This window comes from Haliotis asinina, chromosome 5, assembly GCF_037392515.1.
Source record: "Haliotis asinina isolate JCU_RB_2024 chromosome 5, JCU_Hal_asi_v2, whole genome shotgun sequence".
Lineage (NCBI taxonomy): Eukaryota > Metazoa > Mollusca > Gastropoda > Lepetellida > Haliotidae > Haliotis > Haliotis asinina.
Genome location: NC_090284.1, coordinates 69,830,182 through 69,857,895, shown reverse-complemented (window position 1 = coordinate 69,857,895; position 27,714 = coordinate 69,830,182). Strand labels below are relative to the sequence as shown.

General features: G+C 40.7%; 1 protein-coding gene across 3 annotated transcripts in view; it reads right to left on the bottom strand.

Moving 5' to 3' along the window:
• Positions 1 to 322: 322 nt before the first annotated feature.
• LOC137285156 (centrosomal protein of 112 kDa-like) overlaps positions 323 to 27,714 on the bottom strand; it is a 66,500-nt gene continuing 39,108 nt past the window's right edge. Inside the window, exons 2-29 of one of the 3 annotated variants that reach the window (XM_067817383.1) lie at positions 26,740 to 26,939; positions 24,247 to 24,313; positions 23,873 to 23,990; positions 23,614 to 23,664; positions 22,940 to 23,082; positions 20,369 to 20,462; positions 19,714 to 19,780; positions 19,309 to 19,358; positions 17,765 to 17,851; positions 17,021 to 17,120; positions 16,742 to 16,860; positions 16,442 to 16,585; positions 15,598 to 15,752; positions 14,759 to 14,888; positions 12,623 to 12,715; positions 11,571 to 11,630; positions 10,313 to 10,392; positions 9,120 to 9,255; positions 8,478 to 8,585; positions 7,942 to 8,124; positions 7,678 to 7,821; positions 7,116 to 7,202; positions 6,527 to 6,589; positions 5,933 to 5,985; positions 5,592 to 5,688; positions 1,899 to 1,988; positions 1,412 to 1,477; positions 323 to 1,083 (exon numbers count right to left, since the gene is read on the bottom strand). In XM_067817383.1, the coding sequence (XP_067673484.1) occupies positions 928 to 1,083; positions 1,412 to 1,477; positions 1,899 to 1,988; positions 5,592 to 5,688; positions 5,933 to 5,985; positions 6,527 to 6,589; positions 7,116 to 7,202; positions 7,678 to 7,821; positions 7,942 to 8,124; positions 8,478 to 8,585; positions 9,120 to 9,255; positions 10,313 to 10,392; positions 11,571 to 11,630; positions 12,623 to 12,715; positions 14,759 to 14,888; positions 15,598 to 15,752; positions 16,442 to 16,585; positions 16,742 to 16,860; positions 17,021 to 17,120; positions 17,765 to 17,851; positions 19,309 to 19,358; positions 19,714 to 19,780; positions 20,369 to 20,462; positions 22,940 to 23,082; positions 23,614 to 23,664; positions 23,873 to 23,990; positions 24,247 to 24,313; positions 26,740 to 26,839 (2,841 nt within the window). In that variant the 5' untranslated portion in view covers positions 26,840 to 26,939 and the 3' untranslated portion in view covers positions 323 to 927. Of the gene's footprint in view, positions 1,084 to 1,411; positions 1,478 to 1,898; positions 1,989 to 5,591; positions 5,689 to 5,932; positions 5,986 to 6,526; positions 6,590 to 7,115; positions 7,203 to 7,677; positions 7,822 to 7,941; positions 8,125 to 8,477; positions 8,586 to 9,119; positions 9,256 to 10,312; positions 10,393 to 11,570; positions 11,631 to 12,622; positions 12,716 to 14,758; positions 14,889 to 15,597; positions 15,753 to 16,441; positions 16,586 to 16,741; positions 16,861 to 17,020; positions 17,121 to 17,764; positions 17,852 to 19,308; positions 19,359 to 19,713; positions 19,781 to 20,368; positions 20,463 to 22,939; positions 23,083 to 23,613; positions 23,665 to 23,872; positions 23,991 to 24,246; positions 24,314 to 26,739; positions 26,940 to 27,714 lie in introns of those variants that run through there. The other 2 variants (XM_067817385.1, XM_067817384.1) reach the window with 2 other exon arrangements.

Below are 27,714 nucleotides of genomic sequence, written 5' to 3'. Positions count from 1 at the left end.
TTGAGCAAATGACTTCCTTTCATCATCCTTACAACATCTGAATGAAAACCCTTTCAAGTGTAAATATTGAGTTTACTTGTGAGCAAAAATACCTCCTATAAATGTACCCTGACTGCAAGGGTGTTTTAGTGATAACTTCTACAATATAATACAGACTGACATATGGTTGCCATAAATAATCCAGGTAACGATCTTCTTTGGAATGTGTAGTGGGAGGCAAATATTTTTTCAGTAGTCCCTTATTTAATTGCACACCCACTGTTTGAAATCACCCATCCTCTTAACAACGTCTTGTGCTGAAAATAATTCAGCAGGGTAAAGGTTTTTTAGACTTAGCAGAAACTGAGCTTTTTAATCCAGAAATAAAATTTCAGAGAGTGAACATCATGTATAATATAGGCTACTGAAGCCAAATGTATGAATGTTGTGAGCTAGGATGAACATCTTGTAACTGATTACTGAAAAACCGACATTTTTCAGTTTCACATGGTTCTGTTTGACAGTGTCTGCAGAAAGGGTCGGCTGAACGTACTACTAATCTAGATAACTACAAGACATATAAATAAGATGAGCACCATCTGGTGACGGTTGTAAGACAGGAATATCACAGATACAGCATATAGGTCAGGCGACCTCCCTCCAAGCAGGAACCTAGAGAGTTTCAGTCATCGAATCCTCAGAGCAAAGTAACAAGAACAGTAGGATAAACGCAGATCGTGTTGCACATTGATGCCCAAATGTCCAGAGGAGCTTTAAAACAGCAGGTCTTCATATACTCCTTTCTCTAAACAAGCACAATGCACAGGATACATCAGATCTGGAACAGTTCTGGAAGAAGTCTGTGATTCCCTCAAACCCATTTTATCTATATCATGCACTTTCAGCTGGTCCAGGAAACTGTTCACTACAGCATAGCTGTCTGGTGTGTCAAACCGAGGACTTGATAATGGGGGAGCTGGTCAAAGTCCCGAAAGATCCCAGGGGATTTTTGATTTTGAGGTCAAGTTCATCCTGCAATACTGCCGCTCTCTGCTGTAGGGAGTTGACTTGAGACCGGAGCGATCTGATAGTGTCTTCCAACTCCTGGAGCAAACATGGAATATATTTATATTATAATAACTGACATAGGAAACACTTTCATAACATGCAATGTTGATTTTACCAATTCATACATAAGTAAATGGCTGAAAACATCTGGGCCCTGAAAAACATTTGAAAGGTATAGTGACCAGCTATGTCTGGCAACAAAGTCCTCCTTCTGAGCCAAGTCCTCCAGACAACGGTTCCTCTAAAGCAGCCACTAATGACATTTGGTAATCTCACTGAAAGGCATGGGGTTAGGATTATATATATTTTCCCCTAGGGGTCATCCAGACAGCTTGTACATGTCTGTTATGTTTATTTATCTCACCTCTCTGACAGCTGCTGGCATCAGACCCCTCAGCTTCTCCTCATGGCTCAGCTTCAGACGGGTTATCTGCCATGAAGCAAGAAACACTCTCAAATCATGTAAGTACTTATTAATCTTACTTGTTAGCATGGCATCAATGAATGACAGAACAATTGTAGGAACTATGCTCATCCCATAGTTCTGTCATCTACATACCAACTTGGGCCCTGTTTCTCAAAGTGATCATAACCCTAAGATAATCGTAACTCCCATACTTTAATATAGACTTTTTAACAGTCATAGCACTATGATCACTTTGTGGAATGAGGCTGTGACCACTGATCCCTCTCCACACATCCCTCCTCCTCACTTGGTGTAACACTCCCCCAAGCACTTGCCCAGACTACCTTCCTCTATACCCATCACCTTCTAACCTTGCTTTTCTACCCCATCTCTCCAAATCCCTGGCCATTCTAACTCTTCACCCCAACTCCTTGTTTTCCCTCACCTTTTCTTCTTGGTCTGCCTCCACCCTCTGCAACTGTCTCTCCATATTTCGACTCTTATTTCGTTGGGAATCCAATTCTTTTTGCAAAGCCTGCAAACACAAATTATTCTTATTATTGAAATCTTCAAAACTCTGACTATCATTTAACTGTTGCCAAAACAACTACAAACATTTCAAAAGCCAAATAGAAAAGCCAAACTCATACATGCATCCTCGATATCTCCAGGGTATATGCTGTGATAAATCTCCACTATATCCTGGATGCATCTATGCATCGCCCATAATTATATGACCTCAGTTGGCTGGCTTTTCATCCAATCAGGTGTCTGCGCAGGGAAGTTGAGCATACCAGTCATAACTCATTTTTGTTTTTCAAATTATCTAACCAATTCAACTTGGCAACATAAATCATGCCGAGGAACTCTGAAAGAGGTATAAGGAGTTCTTGTATATATACACATGAGCATTAATTAAGCACCACCCATTTTCATGCTATAAGACTGTGTTTAACACAACACACTGGTCATTCATGATATGGAAAACCAAACACATGGTTATAAGTTCGTTAACTGAACCATCTAAAGTGCCAATCAATCAACTACCAACACTGCTGCTACTTTAAGCTGTAATTTATTGACAGTCATATGGGGGCACTAAAAACGTTATCAATAATCATGTCCAAAACTATGGTCACACAGACGTCTGTGGTCCAACGTACACAACATAGTTCTCAAAAAAACGTTCACCGTTCAATTCTGAGCCATCAGTAATGGTGACATCAGTATATGGTGTATCCTCCTCTCGCACGGATAACTGCTGCAACCCTCCTCCTCATGCTGGAAATCAAATGTCGACTGCACATCATTGGAATCCTCTGCCATTCCTCATGAAGAGCTCGGGCTAATTCCTGTAGATTTTGAACAGGTGGATCCCTCACTTGAACTTTACGCCACAGATGGTTCAATAAATGCTCAAATGGGTTGAGATAAGGACTTCTCGCAGGCCAAGGTAATCTGTAAACTGCATTGTTCTGCAAGTATGCGATAACAGCTCTTGAACGATGGGGCCTAGCATTACCGTCCATAAATACTGGCCGACTGGCGAGGGTGTGGTTATCAAAATGGGGGACAACAGCAGCTTCCACTACTTCCTGTTGGTATCTCTGACTATTGAGTGTCCCTTGAATGGTGATTAGATTCGGCTTACTGTCATAAGAGATAGATCCCACCATTACAGAGCCACCGTCAAAGGGTTCAGCTGCATGGATCATCTGCTGTTGATAAGCGTCATTACTCCTTCTCCAAACTCGCCAACGGCCATCATTAACATGAAGAAGAAAACGGCTTTCATCGGACCAATGGACCCTGCGCCATGTCCTCAGATTGAGGTTTTGCCATTGATTACACTATGCTAAACGTTGAGCCTTGTGTCTATCAGTGAGTATATAAGGGACTTCTGATTGGATGGTGTGCACAGAGTCTCCACTGTTCTCTGAGATCTTTGGCATTGGTCATGGGCCTGCATCTCTCTAGGTGAACTAGGGTATGGTCACCAGTGGTCTTTCTCGGCCTTCCTGGTCATGGACGATCCTTGATGTAACCAGTGGCCACATGTTTCCTTACAAGGCGACTTACAGTGTGATTGATAGTTAATTTGGACCCAGTGCTGCAACAGGACAAACCAGCTTCATGTGTATCAATAATCTGCCATCTGGTATTTTCATAAAGCCGATGCCTTGGCATGTCCAAAAAGTTCAATTTCATCACTCTTCACTTATTGATGCGTTGATAAGAAAGCAATGAGAATACTTCATTTCACGTTTTTATACCCCTCAGTTGCTTGTACCATGACAGAACTTTAGCATGTAAAGCATGCATTTGAGTCAGCACATGAATTTCATGCTAACTGTATGTGTATTAAGATATCACTAGTTGACTTCTCTGTTTTGATCTCTTTATGCTACGTTATGGTGGTCAGATAGGACAAATTGTTATGGATAACAACTTCTTTATTGCGTGATTGCGACCTTTCGATTCAGATTCTTGTACCTTTGTCAAGCAGGAAATGCCACTCAAACGAGTTATTTTTGGTGGTGTTTACAGTGTTCCCAGAAATTATTGAGAAAATCTTTGTTTTTTTCCTAATGATGCTAAGATTGGAAAAAGGGCTTTCACTATGCACTAAGCATACTAAATAAGGGAGACAACTCTTGAAGGCTTAGAAGGCAGCTCATTACGTCAAGAGTTATCTCCCTTGTCTGAGCAGACGGCTTCCTGTGTTGACATGGCAGAATTTACAGCAAGAGAGAAAAGAAAGCTCATTCTAGATGATTTTGAAAGGGGTGAGGCTGATGCTAAAGTGTTAGCTTGTAGACATGGTATTCCTCTGTCTACAGTATACAGAACTTTGAAGAATATTCAAACAGGAACCGGGATAGAGCACAAAGCAGGGGCAGGTCGGCCTAGGAAATTCAGTGTTGTGGATCGCCGAAGACTTGGGCAGATTGTGAGTAGGGGCAAATTGAAAAGTGTTGAGAACATCAGAAATGAAATGATTAGCAGAGGAAGTCCTCAGGTATGCAATGAAACAGTTAGGCAGGAATTACAGAGACTTAATTGGGTGAAAAAACGTGGAATTCCCTCGCCGTTGATGAAAGATGCACAAAAGGAAAAACGTTTAAACTGGTGTCGGGCTCATGAAAATCAAGATTGGGATAATGTTTTCTTTTCGGATGAAAGTTCTGTTTGGCTTTTCCCTAATTGTGTGAAAATTTGGACCAAAGATACTGTCAAACCTATCTACCAGCGACCAAAACATGTGGGGTGGCATATCGGCTCGCGGAGTGACGCCATTGTGTGTTTTCACGGGAAACTTGACAAAAGAAAGATACGTTGACATTCTAAATGGTCACCTTCTTCCGACAGCACAAACACTGTATGCAGATGATTGGATTTTCCAGCATGATAATGACCCAAAACACACTGCACGCTACACAAAACAGTGGTTGTCGGGCGAAAATGTTCAAGTTTTAGACTGGCCCAGTTACAGCCCAGACCTAAACCCAATTGAGAATGTGTGGGGAGTCATGAAGGACAGAATAAACCAAAAGGGACTGAGAAATATTGAAGATATGAAGGCCGAGGTGGTCCAATATTGGGATACCCTGTCACACGATTACCTACAAACTTTAATGGGTAGTGTGCCTAGGCATATTCAGGCATGTATTGCTGAACGAGGAGGTCTAACAAAGTACTAAAACAAGACTGAGACTGTAAAAGGATGATGTTTTAACATGTTTATGTAAGTAAAACGCCAGAAGTTAATAAACGTAATGAGTTACATGACGCAACATGATTCTCAATAATTTCTGGGAATACTATAATTAATGCTCATGTGTATATTTTTAAAGTTGCAGACATGACAATTTGTCTGTATGATTTCCCCCAAGTCTCGGTCACATTTCAAACAAACCTTCACAGCTGTGACCGTTATTTTTGTTGACACTGGCAAGTTCTGTTGTAACGGCAGCTAAGTTGATTGGCTACTGTGAGAATGCGGTGCCAGCAATGGGAGGTAATAAAATTATCAGACTGAGTAGATTTATCAGAGTGTATACCCTTGAGATATCGAGGATGCCATGCATGTAAAGCTGGCAGTACTAGCCCACATAATGATTGCTTGGCTTCCACTCACAGTCAGGTTGGTGGTGTACTGTTTCTTCATGGCCTTCTTGTCCTCCTCATGCTGGGAAGCTAACTCTGTCATCCTCTGGTCGCACTGCTGTCTTATCCTGAAACAAACAGTTTCATCTAGACATTCTCACTGCTTACAAAAAGAAACATCTTGGTTCAGTGAATACACAAGATGTTATGAAAACCAGTGTGATCTGGGTCATGATATTGTTTGACCTGATGAAATTTTTATAGCCTAAACAGAGATTTTGTATTATAACCCATATCACATGACTGGGATAAACCTAACAGATGGCATTTCTGAAGAACCTGTATCATATACATTCAGCTGGGTTTGAATACCTTTTTATTTCTTCTCGGAGTTGGTTTGTTGCTGCTTGCAGATCAGCCACCACCTGGAATAAACGAACCTTTATATAATCCTGAGTTTATTTCACAAGATATGTCTTGTTCCTATGTATCAATCAGTGCTGATAATCTTGACTTGTGTAATATGATGCTGTAATTGTTAAAATTTGAGCCACCTTTTTCTTTCATTCAAGCAAGGTCTGCTGGAAAGTATACTCTAGTAACAAAACTGAACATTGATCAGTTGTTTCAGGATGCATATAGTGCTCGTTTTCAATTAAATAAATATTAATATATTTTCAACTAAATAATTAAATATTCGAGTTTATCTTTAATCATATAAATCATGGAGTGTCAGATACATGCTCCAGACGTATCTGATAAAATGATGCATTTTGAGAGAATTTACATCATCAAAGCTCAAAGGTCAAACTAAATTAACAAAATATGCATCAAATTTAATAATATTTTCAAATGGCACAGCAATGGAAACCATGTCACAATCTAACTGTCCATACTGTCAATGTATTTTACTGTAGGTACAGGATAACATCTACATTATCTAATATAAAGAAGGAGAAACATTACCTCTGTTGACTTCTGTCCTCTGTCAGAATACTCCTTCTCAATGTCCTTCAGACGATGATTTGTCTGTGGATCAATAAAACCTGAGTTGTTAACACTAGAACATCAGACTAGAAAGTGTAGACTGTCTTGCTGAAATACACGTATAGAAAGTCATACTAGTGAATTTGGATGCTTTGAATTGAATGAGATGGTGTCATGGGAGCAGAGAAACAAGTTCAAAGAACAACAAATGCACTACTATGATGTTCTATATTTACCCTCTTACCTTGCAATAATATTTTTTAATGAGCTTTGGAGAAGAAGGAACTAGCAGGGGTTCAATACAGAATCTGGGGTGCAATACAGAATACGACCACGTCATCCGTATTGCACGCCTTTATTGTTATCCTAAGTTTACATGGGTATATCTTCAAGATGTGTTGTCCACATGAACATGAACAAAATCGAGGTACCCTTGATTTTTGTTATGTTCCCCTCACCCTTCGGGCTCTGGGTACATAAACAAACATTGAGGATACCTAATCCCATGGTCCCCTCATGACCATTGAACAAATGATAATGTCATACAGTGAGAGGGAGCACAAAGCACCTTCTCAAGCATGGTCTCCATCTCCGAGCTGTGGAGTTTCTGAAGCTCCAGCCGCTGCTGTTCCATGTCACTCCGCATCCGACTCATCTGAAACACCATGGTGAGAAATGGATGAAACATGCATGCACACGCCTTCACATGCCAGCACCTCCCTCAAGCAGCAAACCTAACCCTGGCCCACAAACAAGTACCTAACCCTGGCCCGCTAACACTCACTAACAAACAAGTACCTAACCCTGGCCACAAACACACACTAAAAAAAAAGTACCTGCCCCTGCCCTACAAACACGCACTAACAAACAAGTACCTATCCCTACATAACCCTGCTACACAAACAAGCAGCTTACCCTGTCCCACAAACAAGTACCTAACCCTTCTCCACAAACAAGCATCTAACCCTGGCCCACAAACAAGTACCTAACCCTGCCCCACAAACAAGCACTTAACCCCGCCCCACAAACAAGTACCTAACATTGCCCCACACACATTCCCCTAACCAAGCCTCACAAACAAGCACCCAACTATGCCCCATAAACATGTACATAACCCTGACCCTTCTCACCTCAGCTTCATGGTCTCTCAGCATTTTCTGCTTCTCCTCCTCTCGGAGCAGTCCCAGCTCCACCAACTGCTGCTTCCGGAGCTGGTTTGACTGTACAAGTTCCTCTCGCAGCTCTCGCACTTGGTCTTCAAACTCTGTCATGCTCTGCAACAAGTACATACACATAAAACCACAGGAAGGACATGTCCAACCATACAATGAGACACAGTGAAGTGAAACAACATACGAAGTGTCCTGTCTTAACACGCAATGCCCAGCCAATACCTTTGTGTCTTTGTCACTCCTCTCCTTGTAACGAGCCTCCAGTGACCTCAACTCCACTCTGTGACCTTCCTTCAGTGTCTCCACAGCCTTCTCATGTTCAGACAAAATATACTCCTTCTGAAGGTGAAGGTCATGCAACATTTGCGACCTCTCGTGTTCAAATGATAGCTTCATTTCTGCTATCTGCAAACATATTTTCTTGAGGTTAGTATAATGCCATGTACAATGCCGTCCCATGTAACATATGGTGTACTGACATATACTTATCCTTAGTAGTAGAACTTCAAATACTTTTTTTGGGTTGTGTCATGTCCAGGACTTGAATCCCAAACATGTCACTTTATTACTGTTATCAACTGAACAGAAGTCATTTAATAATGTATACAAACCCCCCTTATACTTCATTTTTGAGTAAGCAAACATATTCTTATAACAATTTGATTTCACTTTTTCATTCTACATTTGTTTATGTTCAATACATCTGTTGACCAATAATCTGTACCATGATGAGTCAAGTTTCCTTGACCTTGACTTACCTCCCTTGTGAATTTTCCCCTCTCTTGTTCGAGCTGCTTACTGAGTTCCTTGTTCTGCTTCTCTCGGGAATGTTTGGACTTGTTGAGATCCGACTCCACCTGGGCCATCTGCAACCAACATGACCACCATCAGACAACACATACATACACCACTGGTCAGACAGAGGTAATCTTGTGTGGAGCTGGTGATAGCGGGGAAGTCAAGTCACTGGGGAAGTCTCTCTGTAACTTCCTCACTAAGCCTCTCAATAAGTTACTGAATATAAAACAGTAATTTTGAGCACTCTGACACAACAGTGAATCAGATTTGCACAATGTGTCTATACATGTACGTCAGAAATGCTATTTACGGCTCTTGGTTGGTTGGATCATTCTTCAATGCCACACTCAGCAACATTCCAACTAGACAGTGACAATCTGTAAATAATTTGAGTCTGGACCAGACAATCCAATGATCTGCATCATGAATCATGACCATCGACCTTCTCATTTGTCATATGATGACTGATGACATGTGTCAACCAAGTCAGCAAGCCTGCCCACTGAATCCCATTAATCATCTTGTATGGCAAGCATGACTTACTGTAGATCGGGTCTAACTTAGCCATGTTGTTTCACTACTAACTGACACAGCTCACATACTTGCTGCTTCATCTCCTCGTAAACCCGATTCTGATTCTTCTCCACCTCAGCCTTGAACTCCTCCAGAGCACGTTCTGCTGACAGGGCCTGATTCTTGTTATGTTCTCGGAGTCTCTGGATCTCAAGGTCCTTCTCTCTGTAATCACATCCATCTTTTCACTATCTCCATGCCATATATAAAGAATCTAACCTGATAAACATCACATGATTGTAAACTCTGAGGGCTGAAAAATAAATCCTTCTATGGTGTCTTGAATGAATCTGTTTCCACGCTTTCATTTTTTATTATGTTGTTTACAAAGAAAATCAGCAAAGAAAGCACTAAATCTTCATGAATGTAGTTACTAGCAACTGAAAAGTAAAATGATCATAACATCAACGAAAGAAAATTGATTTGTTTCAGATAGAATAAACATTTTTGAACATGTTACAGTGAGCAGTGATAATGTCCCAGTTCTTTTCATCTCATATTACTGTAAAAGAGAGAGGGTCAACAGTTTTTTTTTATCTGAAGTGTTATTTATTTTCCAATTTCATTTTTTTTAATAATTGGTAGGATCTATAAACTCAAATATAACATAAAGCCAGAGCAATTTCAGCTCATTTGTTTGAATCCAATCTAATAACTATCAGTGTTTGCAATAATTCAGTTTGCCAGTTGACCATCAGGGCCTGCTGCTAACTGCAGGCTTTAAAATCCACAGGCCCGTAATGAAATTTGCAGGCCAATTTTGTTCACGTCAAACCAAATAAAGACAAAGTAGACTACACTGTACAGTTTCAAACTGTTTCTACAAAATAAAGTGAAGCCTAAGGTACACAGAGGAGTTTTTATTTATTAGACTGGTGTAGACATTCCTGCACCAAAGCACTGAAATACGAGGGAGGGAAACTGTAGGTTATCGTAACATGACGGATCGTGGATCATTCCTGAATGTATATTAAAGAAAAAAGAGGAAACATTCCAGTTGAAAAATAATTGGCAGATAATTTACTGAAGGCCATAATGGCCTGCACATGTTTGAAACTGCCGGCCCGATACAATAACACCCGGCGCTGGGCCTCTTGCCAGTAATTATTTTGAACACTGATAACTATATTCCTTGATTACAACATGGCAGCACTTTAACTGAAAATCATGACATCACTACCAACATGTCTCATCATATCGAAAAGGTAAAAGGTGAACTCACTGTAGCAGGTGCTCAGAGGCACGGATCTTCTTCTGGGACTCTTGCTCCATCTGTTCTAGTTCCTGCTTCATGCTGCGGATCTGAACAAGGACACACTTCATATATACACTGCTAGTGGTCTCTCACTGCACATACACAATCTCTTTCGGCCCTTATCACATGCTAATCTTACATTGTTTCAGCAAACCTCATACAATAAACTAAACACAATGCCTTTCATTACTTCAACATATATCACATTTCACACTGTCACTTATGCAACAAAACTTGTTTATGGAAAATATGTTTGCACTGCAGTCAAGTCATTTACTAGTATATATATATGTTATACATGCTTTAAGACAAATTTGCCAATTTCATGAAAGAAACAAAATACCTCTGTTAATAGTCCATAACAGTGTAAAAATAAAATTGAAAATGAAATAATACAAAACAATGAACCAAACAGAAATATCTGAAATGGTTATATAAGTGGGAGTGAACAAACAACATGTATGGAGTTAGTGGGTGAGTGAGTGACTACAGACCTGCTGGGGTTCAACTGTGCATGTGTGAGGGTGGAGACTGTAAGCCAGTTTAAGGGACTGTAAGCCAATTTATGAGGGGGAGGAACTGTCTGCCCATCAACGAGGAAAGTTAGGGATTGTAAGCAGCATATCAATATGAGGTAGGGTAAGGAGTGTAAGCAAGTCTACTGGAGTGAATGAGGGTGGGACCTATCATCTAAAGGTATTCACAAACCTGGATGTAAATACATGGTGACATACAGACACCAAGTCTGAGGTATATTGTCTGAGGCCAGTCTGCATTGTTTCAGCAACAACATGACAACCTGTCAGTAATGCCAGACATATTAGCATTGGACAATGAGAGTCTCTTGGACAACAGCTGGGGGTTCAGTGTGCCCAAGGTAACATCCGACCAGTTATTCAAACCGACGAACCACTGCATTCATCATGGCCTTGCTGACCTCTTTCACTAACAGGGATCATTTCAATAATTAACTCTAACATGCCTAAAAGCATCTATTATCTATATCTACAATGAAAAGAGCAATGGTTACCTCTGACAACTGCTGTAAAGACAACACCAAGCAAGGAATTAATAGTCATACATATGAAGTGCTCTGCAATAACATGCATATAGTCCTGGCTAGAGGGCAATATCATGCATAACTACACAGTGCAATATCATGCATACAATCCTCCACACAGGGTTTTTGTGTAGGGTGCTCACACTGTGACCTCAGGGTCAGTACCTGTTTATCAAGCTGGTTTTCAAAGTTCAGTTTCTCCTGTTGTCGAACTTGATCTAACTCCTGAAATATAGCCGCAGTGTACACTGACATTTATGTAGTGTGTGATGTACCAGGAATGTAGCAATGTTCTAGCAATGGGAATGAGAAAAAGGTTGGAACTAACCAATTTAGAATCAATAACATATGATACATGTATTTCACAATAGTGAAACAATTTTTCTGTCCATGTCCGTGGGTGTCTAAATGTAGGTGAGGTTTTTAATCAGGGCTCTGTTGTATAACACAATATTGGTGCTTAATGAACACTGAGAACAAACTGAGAAGAATAACATTTCACTGGAAAGAATATTAATGGTCCTTGTAAATCCTGTGTAAAATCACACATGGAGCCATACACTGCTTGTTGACACACAACCACTTCATGTCAGTTTCATTATATGTCCTGCATGAATGATTGTAAAGCACACGTCAGTGAAACAATACCAGTTCCACATAATGCTAGCAGATGCGAGATAATGAAGCAAATGGTTACACAGTACCAGGCACCTGCTGGAGTGTGAGTGTAAGCACTGTGTCTAACTTTACTACCTGTAGACTAGGAATCTAGTGGACAGACAACCCACACATCTTCACCTGTGTGCACTTAATGCACTTGTTGAACACTTTCACTTACAATGCCCTAAAAACGAAACCATTACAACTGTTCCACATTTGATCAAGATGTTTTCATTTTTCCATGATACACAAAACTGCTTCTCACTATATGTCACGTGAATACTAAAGCAGAATGATGTATCTCAATGTTCATATAATAATGTGTAGTGTATACTGCATGTGGTTTCTAACCTTACTCTGACATCACCTTATCTACCACATAGTTTCTCCTTCTCACATAGTTGTTAAGGGGCAACCAACAAGTAACCTAATATTCAACAATACATCATAATTCAGCATACATAAATTTGAAGATATACTTCATTATTGATACACTATTTCCTATCATCAATGCATAATGTGGTTATCAGTAGTGAGAAAGGGTGCAGGTATCTTACTCGGATCTGTTTCTGGCGCTGTTCATCTGACTCCTTCATGGATCTCCTCATGGACTCTAGCTGAAGCTCCATGTCCCTCACAGCATCTGCAGCCTGTAGTCACATCACATCATCACAGTCACGTGACATCATCGCAGTCACATCATCTTGTGACAATCACATCACCTTGTCAGTCACACCATCTTGTCACAGTCATGCCACCTTGTCACAGTCACACCACCTTTTCACAGTCACACCACCTTGTCACAGTCACACCACCTTGTCACAGTCACACCACCTTGTCACAGTCACAGCATCTTGTCACAGTCACATCACCTTGTCACAGTCACACCACCTTGTCAGTCACACCACCTTGTCACAGTCACATCACCTTGTCACAGTTACATCACATCAACAGACACATCACATTGTCACAGTCACATCACATTGTCACAGTCACACCACCTTGTCACAGTCACATCACCTTGTCACAGTCACACCACCTTGTCAGTCACACCACCTTGTCACAGTCACATCACCTTGTCACAGTCACACCACCTTGTCACAGTCATGCCACCTTGTCACAGTCACATCACATTGTCACAGTCACACCACCTTGTCACAGTCACATCACATTGTCACAGTCACATCACATTGTCACAGTCACATCACCTTGTCACAGTCACACCACCTTCTCACAGTTACACCACCTTGTCACAGTCACACCACCTTGTCAGTCACACCACCTTGTCACAGTCACATCACCTTGTCACAGTCACACCACCTTGTCACAGTCATGCCACCTTGTCACAGTCACATCACATTGTCACAGTCACACCACCTTGTCACAGTCACATCACATTGTCACAGTCACACCACCTTGTCACAGTCACACCACCTTGTCACAGTCACACCACCTTGTCACAGTCACACCACCTTGTCACAGTTACACCACCTTGTCACAGTCACATCATCTTGTAACAGTCACACCGCCTTGTCACAGTCACACCACCTTGTCACAGTCACACCACCTAGTCACAGTCACACCACCTTGTCACAGTCACATCACATTGTCACAGTCACACCACCTTGTCACAGTCACATCACCTTGTCACAGTCACACCACCTTGTCACAGTCACAACACCTTGTCACAGTCACATCACATTGTCACAGTCACATCACCTTGTCACAGTCACACCACCTTGTCACAGTCACACCACCTTGTCACAGTCACACCACCTTGTCACAGTCACATCATCTTGTAACAGTCACACCGCCTTGTCAAAGTCAAATAACCTTGTCACAGTCACAGCATCTTGTCACAATCACATCACATCATCACAGACACATGACATCATCACAGTCACATCACCTTGTTACAGTCACATCATGTCACAGTCACACCACCTTCTCATAGTCACAATAACTTAGCTGAATCACTGTCAAATCAATGTCTTCATAGATACACCATAATCAGTTATGTCTTTACATTCAAATCATTATCACCATGACACTATGTCTTCACAGTCACACAATAATCATTGTCACACCAAAACTGTGAAGATCTTGTTTAGAATTGGTCACCAACAACCCATACTTGTGTGGTCCAGTCTAAATAATGTACAAATCACTGTTGTATAGTTGGAATATTGCTGAGTGTAGTGTTAAACAACAGAGTCTCACCATAATCATGGTCACATCATGTCTTCAGTCTGGTGTCAACAACCGTGAAATTGCTGCAATATTGCTAAAAGTGGCATAAAACTAAACCCACTCACACTCCTGATGTCTTCACAGTTAAGTCTTAATCATAGTGATTTCCTGACATGCTGCAGCTGAAACATGTAGGTGGATATCAGCAGAGAGTGGGTAATGGAGGCTGGTACTCATTAGACATGTACAACAGTTGGAATGACCACAAGTTTGCAGTCAATCAAACAAACTCAAATCATTGCCCGGGTTAATATACTGCCTACTACAATTGTCAACCACTTGTGGGAGCAGTTAAAAAGCCACAACACACACTGACTAAACAACAACAAATCCTGCAAACCCAAAAACTAGAAAACCCTAGCCATGTTGTGTGTTACGTTACTACACCCCTACATAACTACAATAGGTTTGCTACAGACAGCATCTACTCCGATATGGCTGACCTTGGCTGCTGCCAATGTGTGCTCCTGTTTGAGGAACTCCAGAGATGCCTCTGTCTTGTGCTTCAACGTGCGCATCTCTTGTTGGTGACTCTCCTGCACATGCTGGTGTTCCCGGTCCAACTGGTTGTAGCTGGATAGATGAAGTGAAAACAAGGTTATAAACAAAGCTATCTCAGTATCTTACCAGGCTTGGGAGCTGCACTTACTGTGGGTTATGATGAGAATTCTCCCACAGACAGCTTCAAAAACATCAGAATTCTATGTCACATGCTCAAGCAATGTGTACCTTTTTAAACTGCTGAAAGCCGTTTTTGTATACATCTGAACTTCTTAAAGGATCATGGTACATAGCAGGGACTTGTCTTGGACTCCAAACTGGTTAAAATAATATTCTTAAAAAACATCATTTTTTTCAAAATTGTTAATAACTGGAAGACATTTTCTTTGAATCTTCCAAACTTGAATATTATAAGTGGTTCACTGGTCACGAGGGGGACATGGGTTGATGTACCCTGCGTTTTTGTTCCCCTCGCCATTCAGTCCTGGGGGAACAAATATGCAGGATGCATCAACCAATGGGCCCTGAGGGACCGGTTAACAAGGTATTTGTCTTACGGAACACCTCAGTGTTAATTTTCAACACTTTGAAGCACAGGAATCAGACCACAAGAAAATGTTATTCACTTGTAAGCGGGGTAAACTGACTGGTTCAGCCAATCAGAAAACGACACTAATGTGAGAGGTAATATAAATACATATGACTATGATCATGGTATTTCACAGCATGTATCATTCTGTGGGGGAAAGTATCGCAGTTGGTACTTCTACTGTTCACCTACCTGTCTCTCACATCCCCGAGCTGGGCAGTAAGCTGGTCACATGTGCTTTGCAGAGTTGTCTTCTCTTCCTCCAGGCCCGACCTCGTCTTCAACTGCTGCTCCACCTCCGATGTCAGCTGCTGTACTCTGGACTCCAGTTCCCTGATCACGCTGGTCTGGAACCAATAAACAATCTCATCAATGCAATACTACTGTATTAAAATGGTTGATTCAGAGGCTTGGCTGTTGACACAGATCTTTTCACATTATCACTGAAAGACAAGCATTATGGGGTTAGAATGATTCCTTTGAAGCCAAGACTTCACTCGACCTTATCAATGAACCATGTCACCAGGCTAATCTCCAACTGTTACTTTCTAGGTACATGGACATGCACTTTTACTTTTCTTGTTGAAACAATGTAACTTTTGAGAAATATAGATCTAGTTATCACAATAAGGTATACTTCTGCTAGGTGTTGAGTGTTTGGTACCTGTGAAGATCCAGGTTAGAATTGATCTTCAGCAACCCATGCTTGTCATGAGACCGACTTACAGACTGTGTTTGGTTTTATGTCACTTGTAGCAATATTCCAGCAATATCATAGTGGGGTACACCAGAAGCGTGCTTGTTGTAGGAGTTGATAAACTTCATCAGGTGGTCAGGCTTGCTGACTTGGTTCACATATCATTGTATCACAGCTGTAGATTTGATGCTCTTGTTGTTCATCACTGGATGGTCTGGTCCAGACTGGAGTATTTAAAATTACCAAATGCTGCCATACAGTGGGAATATTGCTGAGTGTGTTGTTTAACAACAACCAAACCCAAATTGAGTGTTTTATTCAGCAGTAGGGTATACTCACATTGGAAGACATCTGTTGTGTGTACTCCTTCTCCATGCGCTGGAGTCGGGCGTTGGTGTCGTCTAGGATCTCCTGGATGTTCTTTGTGTGCTGCTTCTGCATCTCAAACTTCTCCTGCTCAAAATGGGCGGTGGTGTCATGGAGCTGCAACACATGGACATAGCCGGGAACAGGTTCAAGAAAATAGCAAACAATCAGCGGTGATGTATGAAGTGTTTCATACGAATCAAAGTGAGAAATGTTTGGACAGAAATCAAGAACTCTGACAAGACTGACATGGATACTCTGACAAAGTCATACCTTTTTGTCATACTCATTTTTGCGAGAGTCACTGGTATCATCCACCAGTTTCTTGAGATCTGCCAGCTGCCTGTCTTTCATGTCCCGCATCATTGACATCTCCTTCACCAGAGACTGAACTGTAACACATGGTAATAACTATACAGATTGAAAAAAAAACCAGTGACATATCTGTCTTGGACAACATTTCACAGCCTCCTAAAGGTTAATTTGCAAACTTCCTTTACTGATACAAAACTTGTGGCTGAAAAGCTCCACATAAGTTATAGGACATCTTACTCTTCCTCTCCAGCTTCGTTATGGTGTCCTCCATGTCCTTGGCTTTGCCTCGGTAATGGCTTTTCACATCTTCAATCTCTGCATTCTTCCTGTCCAAGATCTAACATACACAGAGAACAAGCAAATGAAACCTCTCTTTCTGTATACATACAACATTTTATTAAGCTGAACTTGACAAGTTTTCACCTTCTGTACAAATACACTTCTTGAGAAAGGTAAGTACCCCCAAACCTCTCTTTCTGTACGTACCCCCAAACCTCTCTTTCTGTACGCTACTTACGGAAGGTAAGTTCTCCCCAACCCTCTCTTTCTGTACAGATTTACACTACTTGAGAAAGGTAAGTTCCCCCAATCCTCACTTTCTGTACAGATTTACACTACTTGTGAAAGGTAAGTTCCCCCAAACCTCGCTTTCTGTATAGATACACTACTTGAGAAAGGTAAGTTCCCCCAACCATCACTTTTAGTACAGATACACTACTTGAGAAAGGTAAGTTCCCCCAACCCTCTCTTTCTGTACGCTACTTGCGAAAGGTAAGTTCCCCCAACCCTCTCTTTCTGTACGCTACTTGCGAAAGGTAAGTTTCCCCCAACACTCACTTTCTGTACATATACACTACTTGGGAAAGGAACCTTCCCCCAAACCTTACCTCCACTGAAGGTACATTACTTGAGAAAAGTAAGTTCCCCCAAAACTAACCTTCTTGTCAGATATGAGAAAGCTAAGTAACCCCTGGTCCTCACCTTCTGTACAGCTGCATCATGCCTCTGCTGAAGCTTCAGCTTCTCCTCATGGTACTTGGCCTCCACCATCTTGGTTCTCAGCTCAATCTGAACAGAAGAAACAGGATGGGATAATGTAAATCATTTCAGTTTTGGAATATATACATACATGTTCTTATTCAGAATGATTATCAAGTAATCACATAATACTAAAATATTTGACGTATGATCATTTTGATAAGCAGTATGGAGACCTTACTGAAACCCACCGACTGAGAACACTGCACATATTGTACAACTACTGTAAATCATGAAATTAATGCGTCATGAATTTAATGCAAGTGCAAAGGTCTTGTCTAAAATGCATCATGAAATTAATGCGAGCTCAGGAAGCTGTGTTGATCAGAAAATGCGACACCCTGATTCTTTGTTGTTCATTTTCTTTTCATTTCTGGGGCGGTGGGGTAGCCAAGTGGTTAAAGCGTTCGCTCGTCACGCCGAAGACCCGGGTTCGATTCCCCACATGGGTACAATGTGTGAGGCCCATTTTCTGGTGTCCCCCGCCGTGATATCGTTGGAATATTGCTAAAAGCGGCGTAAAACCAAACTCACTCACTCTTTTCATTTCTTATTACAACACACTAGTTACCTGAATTGAACTTGTTAAGCATTGAATGGAATGGAGCTGACGATGTTTTGATTACGCAGCCATGTTTGATCACGTGATTGCTTGCTACTACTTGTCTTATGACAACAATTGATGGTGAATTCAAGGTGGCCATGAAGAACCAATTTATTAATTGGTATGCCAACAAAGTGTCAGACAACTTCACAGGTTCCAAAAAGGACTTGTGGATTTACGAATAAGTGTGATGAAGCCTCTACATGCCAAATGGATGGAGGCCGCGATTGCAAAGGTGAGCAAAGATCGCTAAACGATCCTGCGTGGCTGGAGAATGTCCGGTCTGGCTGATGTGCCTCAATGACTTTGAACAATTGACAGTGATTATTGTAACCAGTGATAACTGACTTGCGATACCCGTAATGAGGAAGTGGCCTGTGTTGTCTGGTGTAGTGTCAACACTTCTGCTTAGTGACAAAATTTGCCGATGAATAATGTCAATAGGTATTAAGTAGTGTCAATGAAAGGAAGAGATTTCCGTTTATTCAAAAGTACACCCCCAGACTGAAATGCGTCATTTTAATAATGCGACACATGCACAGATGCATTTTTTGCATTAATAAAATGTTCGCATTAATTTCATGATTTACAGTACTTGGCATCTGTGTTGTTCAAACCAGCACCAGCACTATGATGGTGGCGTACAGACTTTCTGGACTGGACCAAACAATCCAGTGACTTTCAATCCACGCAGTTAGGATCCAATGCCACCCACCAAGTTACCGAGTCTGACCACCAGATCCACATGGTCACCCCTGACTATCAGGTGAGGCTACTGGGCACTTATCCCCACTAGGAATGCAACAACTGATTTAGTCTGTGCTTGTTATCCCATGTCTCCTGCCCTCTTGAGATGATTCAGAGATAAAGGAAAATGACTTACCTCCCTTGTCCCTCCTCTTCCTATGCTGCTGTCATCATGGAAGGTTGTACCTGCAAAACATAATTCAAATAAATAACAATCATTTGATTACAAGCACCATCAAAATTTCACATAAGGGTAATATATTGGCAAATACAGGTCACCAGGACCTAGCTGAGAGAGTTCTAACTAACAGGACTATTGATATAAGCACACTTCAAATATTCTCTTGAAAAGATAAGAGGAATCAATAGAAAGGTAAGGATTGGGAAATATGTGTCAAGATCAAAACAATGACACACAATATCAATATGCATAATAACGATTGCTTATTTCATTGAAATTGTGAGGGAGATAAGAGCACAGGGACGTATAACTGAAATATACAACCCCCTGTGACTGACAGGTCAAGGAGGCAGTGTTTACCTTTAGCAAGAGAGCTGGCCAGAGATGTGGTGGAGCTGTAGGGCTTACTCCAGTCCATGTTGCTGGTCTGAAACACACAGGTAGCAACTAAACCACAGAATATGAAAGTCACAAGTAGCTGACACTTATCATATGTATCATAAGGTAATGTACATGTGCATGTAGTCATGGCACCAGGAATGATAATGGTTACTTTTGGCAAAGAAGTGAAAAATTACCTACATATAAAAATAAACCAGTAAATAATACTGATTTAATCTTTAGTGCAGATGAAACAACTCATCTGGCAGGTTCCAAGGACATGAGCAGAAACAAAGACAGATATGTATACCACAAAGTTCACAATAAACAGTGTAACTAAACTCTAGATTTAGAGAAAACTCTTCACCAAGTTTCATATCGTGCATGGTCAGTTTGTTTTCACAAACCTATTAAGAAGCTGTGGCAGTCACCTTAGGCTGGGCGACTATTATCAGTTTCATGATGCATGATGCAACTGACAGTATTGGAGCTACTGCAAGACTATCCTGTGAACAGGACACAAGAAGATCCTTGGTTTGATCTCCTGGCACCTAGTATCAAACCTGATTGTGATAAGGTTACACTGTACAACTGGACTACCTGTACCCCCACAGACTAGATTCTGTGTATTTACCAGCAGGGATCCGACTGCCGCCGTCTCTGTCCTGCGCCTTGGTGGGGACAGACTGGGATCCTTGTCCAGACTCACCCCTAGACTTGAGTATGGTCTGGAAGGGGAAAAACACACCAACTTCACTATCAACACACAAAGTGATTGAATATTGTAATACATGCAAAACAAAAAAGACACTATAACCAATAATTCTAGCAGTACAGAGGTCTGTTCACATAACATGGTGCCACAGCCCTGTAGCTGACCTGGATAAGTACTCATCAGTCAGTATGTTAACAAACAGAGCAAGTTGCTGTCCACATACCATACATTTTGTGCATAAATACCATGGACATTAATAAATACTATATAACAATATATGTCCAATTACTGACAGCCATGGCAAATCTGTTGTATACATTCAGGTGTTAATGCTGAGGGAACAAGCATGTGAAGTGTCAGTTTCACTGGTGATTACTGCTGTTGTATGTTCACAGACAACTGACACAGATATTGGACAACAAACCATGACATACACTCACATGACATGTAGTCAGGTAAACCAAAATAAATCAAGGTAATAGGCCATGCATTCTCTTCCCACAGAGGTTATCTTCCTATGAACCTCTGTTCTAATACGGCCATATTTCGCGGTTCTCATAAAATCCCCTAGCGGCAAAAAAATGGCAGCAGATTTATCTCCCTTTTTTTCTGCCCAATCAGAACATGTATTACATTGATCTAGATTCAACTTGACAAATGCAAGCAATGTGGAGAAACAAATACAACATGACTGAGTTGTGTCTTGAAGAAACATTTGAGTATCGTGCTCGGGAAGAGGTTCTAGTGTTCATGATGCATCCGGAAATTACCGAGATCTTGCGAACGATCACTTTTGAAACAAGGTCGCTGATTGCACTACTAAATCTGATTGCCTCCAATCACGAGTCTGGAATACTTGCACCATGAAAGGGTCGTATTAGAACAGAGGGTAGGTAGGAAGATATGACAAGTAACCTCTGTGGGAAGAGAATGTAGGCCATGATGACATAAAGAAATTCTTAAGAATAATTCTCAAAACTATGGGGGTGAAAGAAAATTTGTTGTTGCAGTCATCCATGCTAAATTGATGCTTATGACAACAGTTCACATTGAGGTTACAGGTCAACTGATCTAAATACATGTAAACTCATCAAGTTTTTACATCATGCATTGATTCTCATGTCAAACTTAAAAAACTGTTTTTGATGAGTCAGCTCATTCTTCCAGTACCTGGAATCTTAAAAATATATCCTATGAATTACTTAACCAGAATATATACTCCATTTACTGGCAAGAGAAGAATTTCAGATTGAAAGTGTATGGCAGGTGTTAGTGAGTATGAGGGCATGAGATAATCCTTGATTACTGAGAGCACTGGATCTTCTACTATACCATAGATTCATTCCCTTCCACAGTTTTCTGTCAAAATGAATATCAACAGCTGAGTAGCTAGCTCTATTATTTCTTATATAGCACAGAATTTCTCTCACTCTTGAGGGATCAACAACCCGTCAGAATACCCATGTCTGAAAGCAACTGAATCAGAAACCTGAGTAAATGAACTTTCAGCTGGAATTAAGTTCTTAAACTACAAGACTTTTGTAGTTGCATTAGATATGACACAACAAAGATACTAGTGGTAATATACATGCTTGTTTTAGTCACCGTGGTATAGTTTGGATAGGACAACTATTTTTAGCATAGTGTTATTCAATCCCGACTCAAGAAGGTAAGTTTTATGAATGGAGATCAACATTGAATTACTTTACAAATGATAACTGGGATCAGTTAGAGTATTTACCCATGATAACACCTCTCTGTGATTAATGTGTGGGTTTGGGGCACTTGACTCAGTAGTTAGGTTGCGTAAAAAAAATAAATGTTTCTCAGGCAAATATTTATAAAAAGTGATGAGGGTAGTAGGACTTTTTAAAAAACTTTTACAGGTAAAAAGTGATGTGGGAGGAAGACATTTTTATATTTTTCTCTCCGAGACACAGCTAGGGAAGTCTAGCATGTGCTAATGAGTCGTTCATTCTTACAGACTGGGACCAGGCCAAGTCAAAATTATTTTTTTTTAAATGGCAGTAAAAAATTGTTATGCGCACAAATAAAAGTGACACATCGATTCCCGAGAAACATTTCACCTTGTTTAGTTCTAGTTGCATTATTACCTGCATTTATCATTGCTACTGTGCATCTATTACACACACGGACAAGTAAACTGGGATCTGTCTACACGGTAGCCATCCTTGTACAGCTGGCAATATGGCCATCTGATTCCCCTTTCTGCTCTTAGATTAGCTTGTCAGATTGTATTACTTAATAATATAGCTGATCAAAAGCTGAATTAGATCTTTAGTCTTTATACATAAATGTATATCTATGTATACATAAGTATATTTATGTATACATAAGTGTATATTTTGGTATGAGAAGATTTTAGTAGGTAAGACTGAGCAGTCCATCTCATGCATGCACCATGCCATGCTGATACCAGAACACGCCTGCCTTAGCACACGATGTGGGGAGTAGAAAACAGCATTGAACCTCTCTCGAACGTCACGTGCCACATTCGAACTTCCCGACAGCCAGGTGGAGGTTGCTGCAGGGTTGCCTAACGACCGGCGCGCCAAGGAGGACCCCACAGATTCCAGCAGCTCTCCGTTCACCCACTCTGGGACCTTGTCAACCTGGTAAAAATGGAGATACTCAACTGTAGGACATCATAAGAAACATGATGATTCTGTATGACAGAGTTATGTCATGCAAAACCAGATCATGTTATACTGCAGAGTATATACCACTCAGAAAAAGTTAATATACATTACAGAATGGAGGGATAGCATTACAGATTGACCAAAGAATTCAGGAACAATTAGGTGTATGTCAACTTCATCCTTGTAGTATATTTCTTGTTATGTTATTCATGGTACACCATCAAGATATTACATTTATTTCAGAAGATAATGACGTTTATAGAAGTGATAATCACTACTTGCAGCTACACATTTATACATTACTTCATTGGCCCAAATAGAGACTGTCAGTTCTGGCATGTTATTATCAGGTTTAATCTTGTTAACTGTATGGCAATCTAGGAACTGAAATCATGTCTGAAGGTGACACCTCAAGTATCTCGCACAAAAGCAGATAACGATTACTTTAATGACAATTTTCCACAACACCCAAATGTCTATCCTTAAACAGAAAATATGAGTTACCTCCCCTGCTTGTCCATCTGTGCCTGTCATTGGCTCATCGAAATAGATGGACTGAAAGTTTTAAAAAGGAAACCTACAGTTCAGAGCATAACATTTTTTTGACATATCTTTAAACTGTCCACAAGCATGATGCACATATTTATCAAAATGATAGAATGAACCCTCATAATATAAACAAACACAATCTGGTATACTGCGGTTCTGAATTTTGTCCCCCATGCAAATATGGTTACTTATCAGAGTAAAACAAACTTCTTACCATATATGGAGGTAGAGTAGGAAGTGACCCATCAGAAGGTCGTTTGTCAAACGGTCCCTCGAGCACACCTCTTCTGAGCATGTGCAGCATGAGCTGGCCATACATATTCCGGTTCTTCCTGGAACAAACAGCATTTTGGAACTGACGGATTGAGAGATGACAAGAAACAACTAATTGCCATTAGGTCAGACCAATTTTTATGGATCCGCCAGGCATATTTTCTAAGAATAAGAAATACAAAATGCAAATCATAACGAAAATATGCTTAATAAATAATCACCAATTCTTTAGCAAAAGTTGCACATTGAGCCAATCAGGAGGAGGAGCAATGGAAGAATGTTCTGTAGAATTAAGTGTTGGACATCACAGCTCACCTTCCTGTCACACCTGCTGCTGGTGGCTCACACAGCTTCTTGATCCACACGGCACACCTCTGGCGATCTGTCAATCAACATGATGCCAGCATGATAACCAGTCTCTTGATCTTGGCAGTATAAAGGTAGGTAATCCCCTGGCTCAACCATAACAAATCACCCCTACGGTGACCTTGATACCCTAGTAATCTGGGATAGACTGTACTCAGTCTGTCTACCATGACAAAAGTAAGCCATGATATGACTAGTGGACTGTACTCAGTCTGTCTAACAATGGGGATAGACTGCGCACTGTCTAACATTGAGGCAGGGATTGGCCATTTTAAGAATTATTTGCCATTATCTGAACTTAGAATGGACCACTGCCCTTATATCAATAGTAAACTTCAAAATTTTAATGGGCATATTTTATTCTAATGTGCAAAAAAATGGCCCATGGCCAGTGTCTTTCCCAATCCCTGCTGGGGACAGTTGCACACAGTTTAACACTGGGGAGAGTTGCACACAGTTTAACACTGGGGACAGATTGCACACAGCCTGCCCAACCCTGGGCACAGATTGCACACAGTGTGTCTAACACTGGGAATAGATTACACACAGTCTGTATTACACTTTGAAAAGATTGCAGTCAGTCTAAAACTGGGAATAGGTTGCAGATAGTCTTATAACACTAGAAATAGACTGCACACAGTCTGTCTTACACTGGGGATAGGTTGCACACACTCTCTAACACTGGGGATCTGATTGCACACAGTCTGACTAATACTGGGAATAGATTGCACACTTTCTGTCTAACACTGAGGATAGATTACACACAGTCTAACACTTGGGATAGGTTGCATACTGTCTAACACTGGGACAGGATTTGGAATAGAGAACTACTACAGTGGGCCAATTTCAGAATTATTAGCCATTTTCTGAATTTAGAATTGCAGTAGATTGCACACAGTCTAACACTGGGGGAAGACAGCATTCTGTATCCACATGAAAAGACAACTTTCTAATAGTGTCACCTATGTTATTTATTTCTAAAGGTACGTTAATACAAACACAATGAATGTTTGTTCATAGTTATGCCTTAATGCATGTGATTTTATGACATCCTTGATAAAAAAGGGAAAATTAAAACCATAAATAAGAGTTACCCTAACTGTTGCCATGCACAGAAATGAAACAATATCAAACATGTACTACTTCTTTCGTATTTTCAGGGTTTGATAAGCATGATAACATGTTTCTCACACTTTCCCAATATGGTCCTACAATCAAAAACAGGCAGTTTACTTAAAAGCATAAAAGTGTATAACTTTACCTCAACAGCTTAGACAAGTCATTACGTGACAAGACAAGGCTTTTGTCCTGTTTGTTGGACGCAGCACGAAGGACAATGAGACTGTGCTGACCCTCTTTGAAACAATTTGGCTGAGGGCTATTTTTTCATATTAAAGGCTTATTGTATGACATAAATCTGTGTTACGAAGTCCCTGGTTAACAATTCTGGGTCCCTGTGGCTAATGAAGTGAGACAGTACATGGACAATAGCTGACAGATGAGAAACCAAGCACACAATCATGAACCTGGGATCTGGCCATCAACATGCTATACATCAAACATGCTGAAAATAATAGGTCAGCATTGCTTAGTGAGAGATTCATTAACACTTCAAGCTGTAAATGGCTTTAGATCCTTATCATTTGTCTACATGTATCCAGTTATCATGGCATGATGTCAAATAGATACATTTGTTTTCTTGAGGTACAAGTAACGCAGTTATAAGACTATGAGCCAGGAATTGTTAGGCTTTAGATTGTTAACATTGATATATTAAGAACATTGGTTGGTTGGTTTGTTGTTTAACGACACACTCAGCAATACTACAGTTATATGGTGTCAGTCTGTAATTACTTGAGATCCAGTGATCAACATCATGAGCATAGTTGTATGCAATTGGGATACAATGACGTGTGTCAAACAAGTGAGTGAGCCTGACCACGCAACCCAGTTAGTGGCCTCCAATGACAAGCACGGGTTAAAGACAAGTTCTACCCCGGACCTACATGGGCAATATGTTAAAAGGGGTTATATATCTTCCATTTGAACCTGATTTATCTCAATATTTTGGTAATCAAAACAGTAACAGCACATGTTCTTGGGATAAATATGAACAACTGAACACGTTGACAAAGTTGAGTCTTGTGGACTGAAACAATACAAGGGTCCTCAGTATTACGGATGCCAACTTCATATTATGCATACAGCTGCACTATGGAACTCAACTAGGGAACCGGCAAGAAGCAGTTCTGACAAAATGGGTATATTTCTTCATTATGGTTTCAACTAACTTTGTAGGCCTATATAGTATATTTCCTGCTTTTGCAGATATACAATATTTTAAAGAGGAGACACATTTAGAAAAACATGAAAATGGTTACCCTTACACCAGAAGTTGAAGACTTTCATTGTTGATGTTCAGCAAAAATAATGAGCTCTCACCTGCTTTGTGTGGTAGTTTGAGGACATACGGTTTCATGTCCGCTAGCACTTTGTCAAACTCTGAGTCCAGCTGCTCTAAAGAGGACTCTGGACTCTCCATCCTCTCTGCTCCAGTTGAGGTCTCCACCAGCTCAGATGACACTTCAGACTCTTCCTCACACAGATTGTCTACCTTTCCCTGTTCCAGATGCTGGTAGTCTCTGAACAAACAAACAAACAGCTGCTGAAAGTCAACCAGGATGTCCTGTAGAGTCTGAACATCAACCAGCTGATCACCACTTCCTGTTTCATTGTTTGCTGGTACATTTTCCATGCCAGACTTGCTATCAGTCTCATATTTGTTTTCAAGAGCTGTCTCACACTGCCCAGGGTCATAATTCATATTGTAGAGGTGTTTATCACTTCTGGGTACAGAGGGCTCATCTGACCTCTTAACTCTGAGGCCTGTTTGTTTGTAGGAGTTTGCTCTGTACAGATGGCCATTACTTCTACAGCCAGTAGGCTCAGAAGACCTGTTAACTCTATGGCCTTTTTGTTTGTAGGGCTTTGCACCTGAAAGTTGTTTATCCCTTCTATGCACAGATGGCTTTACTATATGTCTAGGGTATTTTTGTAAATATGTGTCAGAATTTACATGATCCAGATCAGAACTTAATGTCTCTGAAATGTCATGCTGAGGAGAAGTGTTTGGATACATCGTTTCACGTACATGGAAAGAATCATATTTTGAACATTCATTAGGTGAGTGATTAGATAGTCTTGACAACCCTTGACTGTTTGAGTTTTGTTCAACCTCTGAAACCTGTGAAGAATCTGAACCTTCCACTAGACACCTGGTACAATGACAAGAACTCAACTCTGACCATGAAGACTTATCTCTACCAGACTTTACCCTACAAACTTGTGTAGATGTGCCCTGTCTCCACATTTGACCACTAAGTCTGTGGCCATTTGCACTAACAGACCTAGAATTTA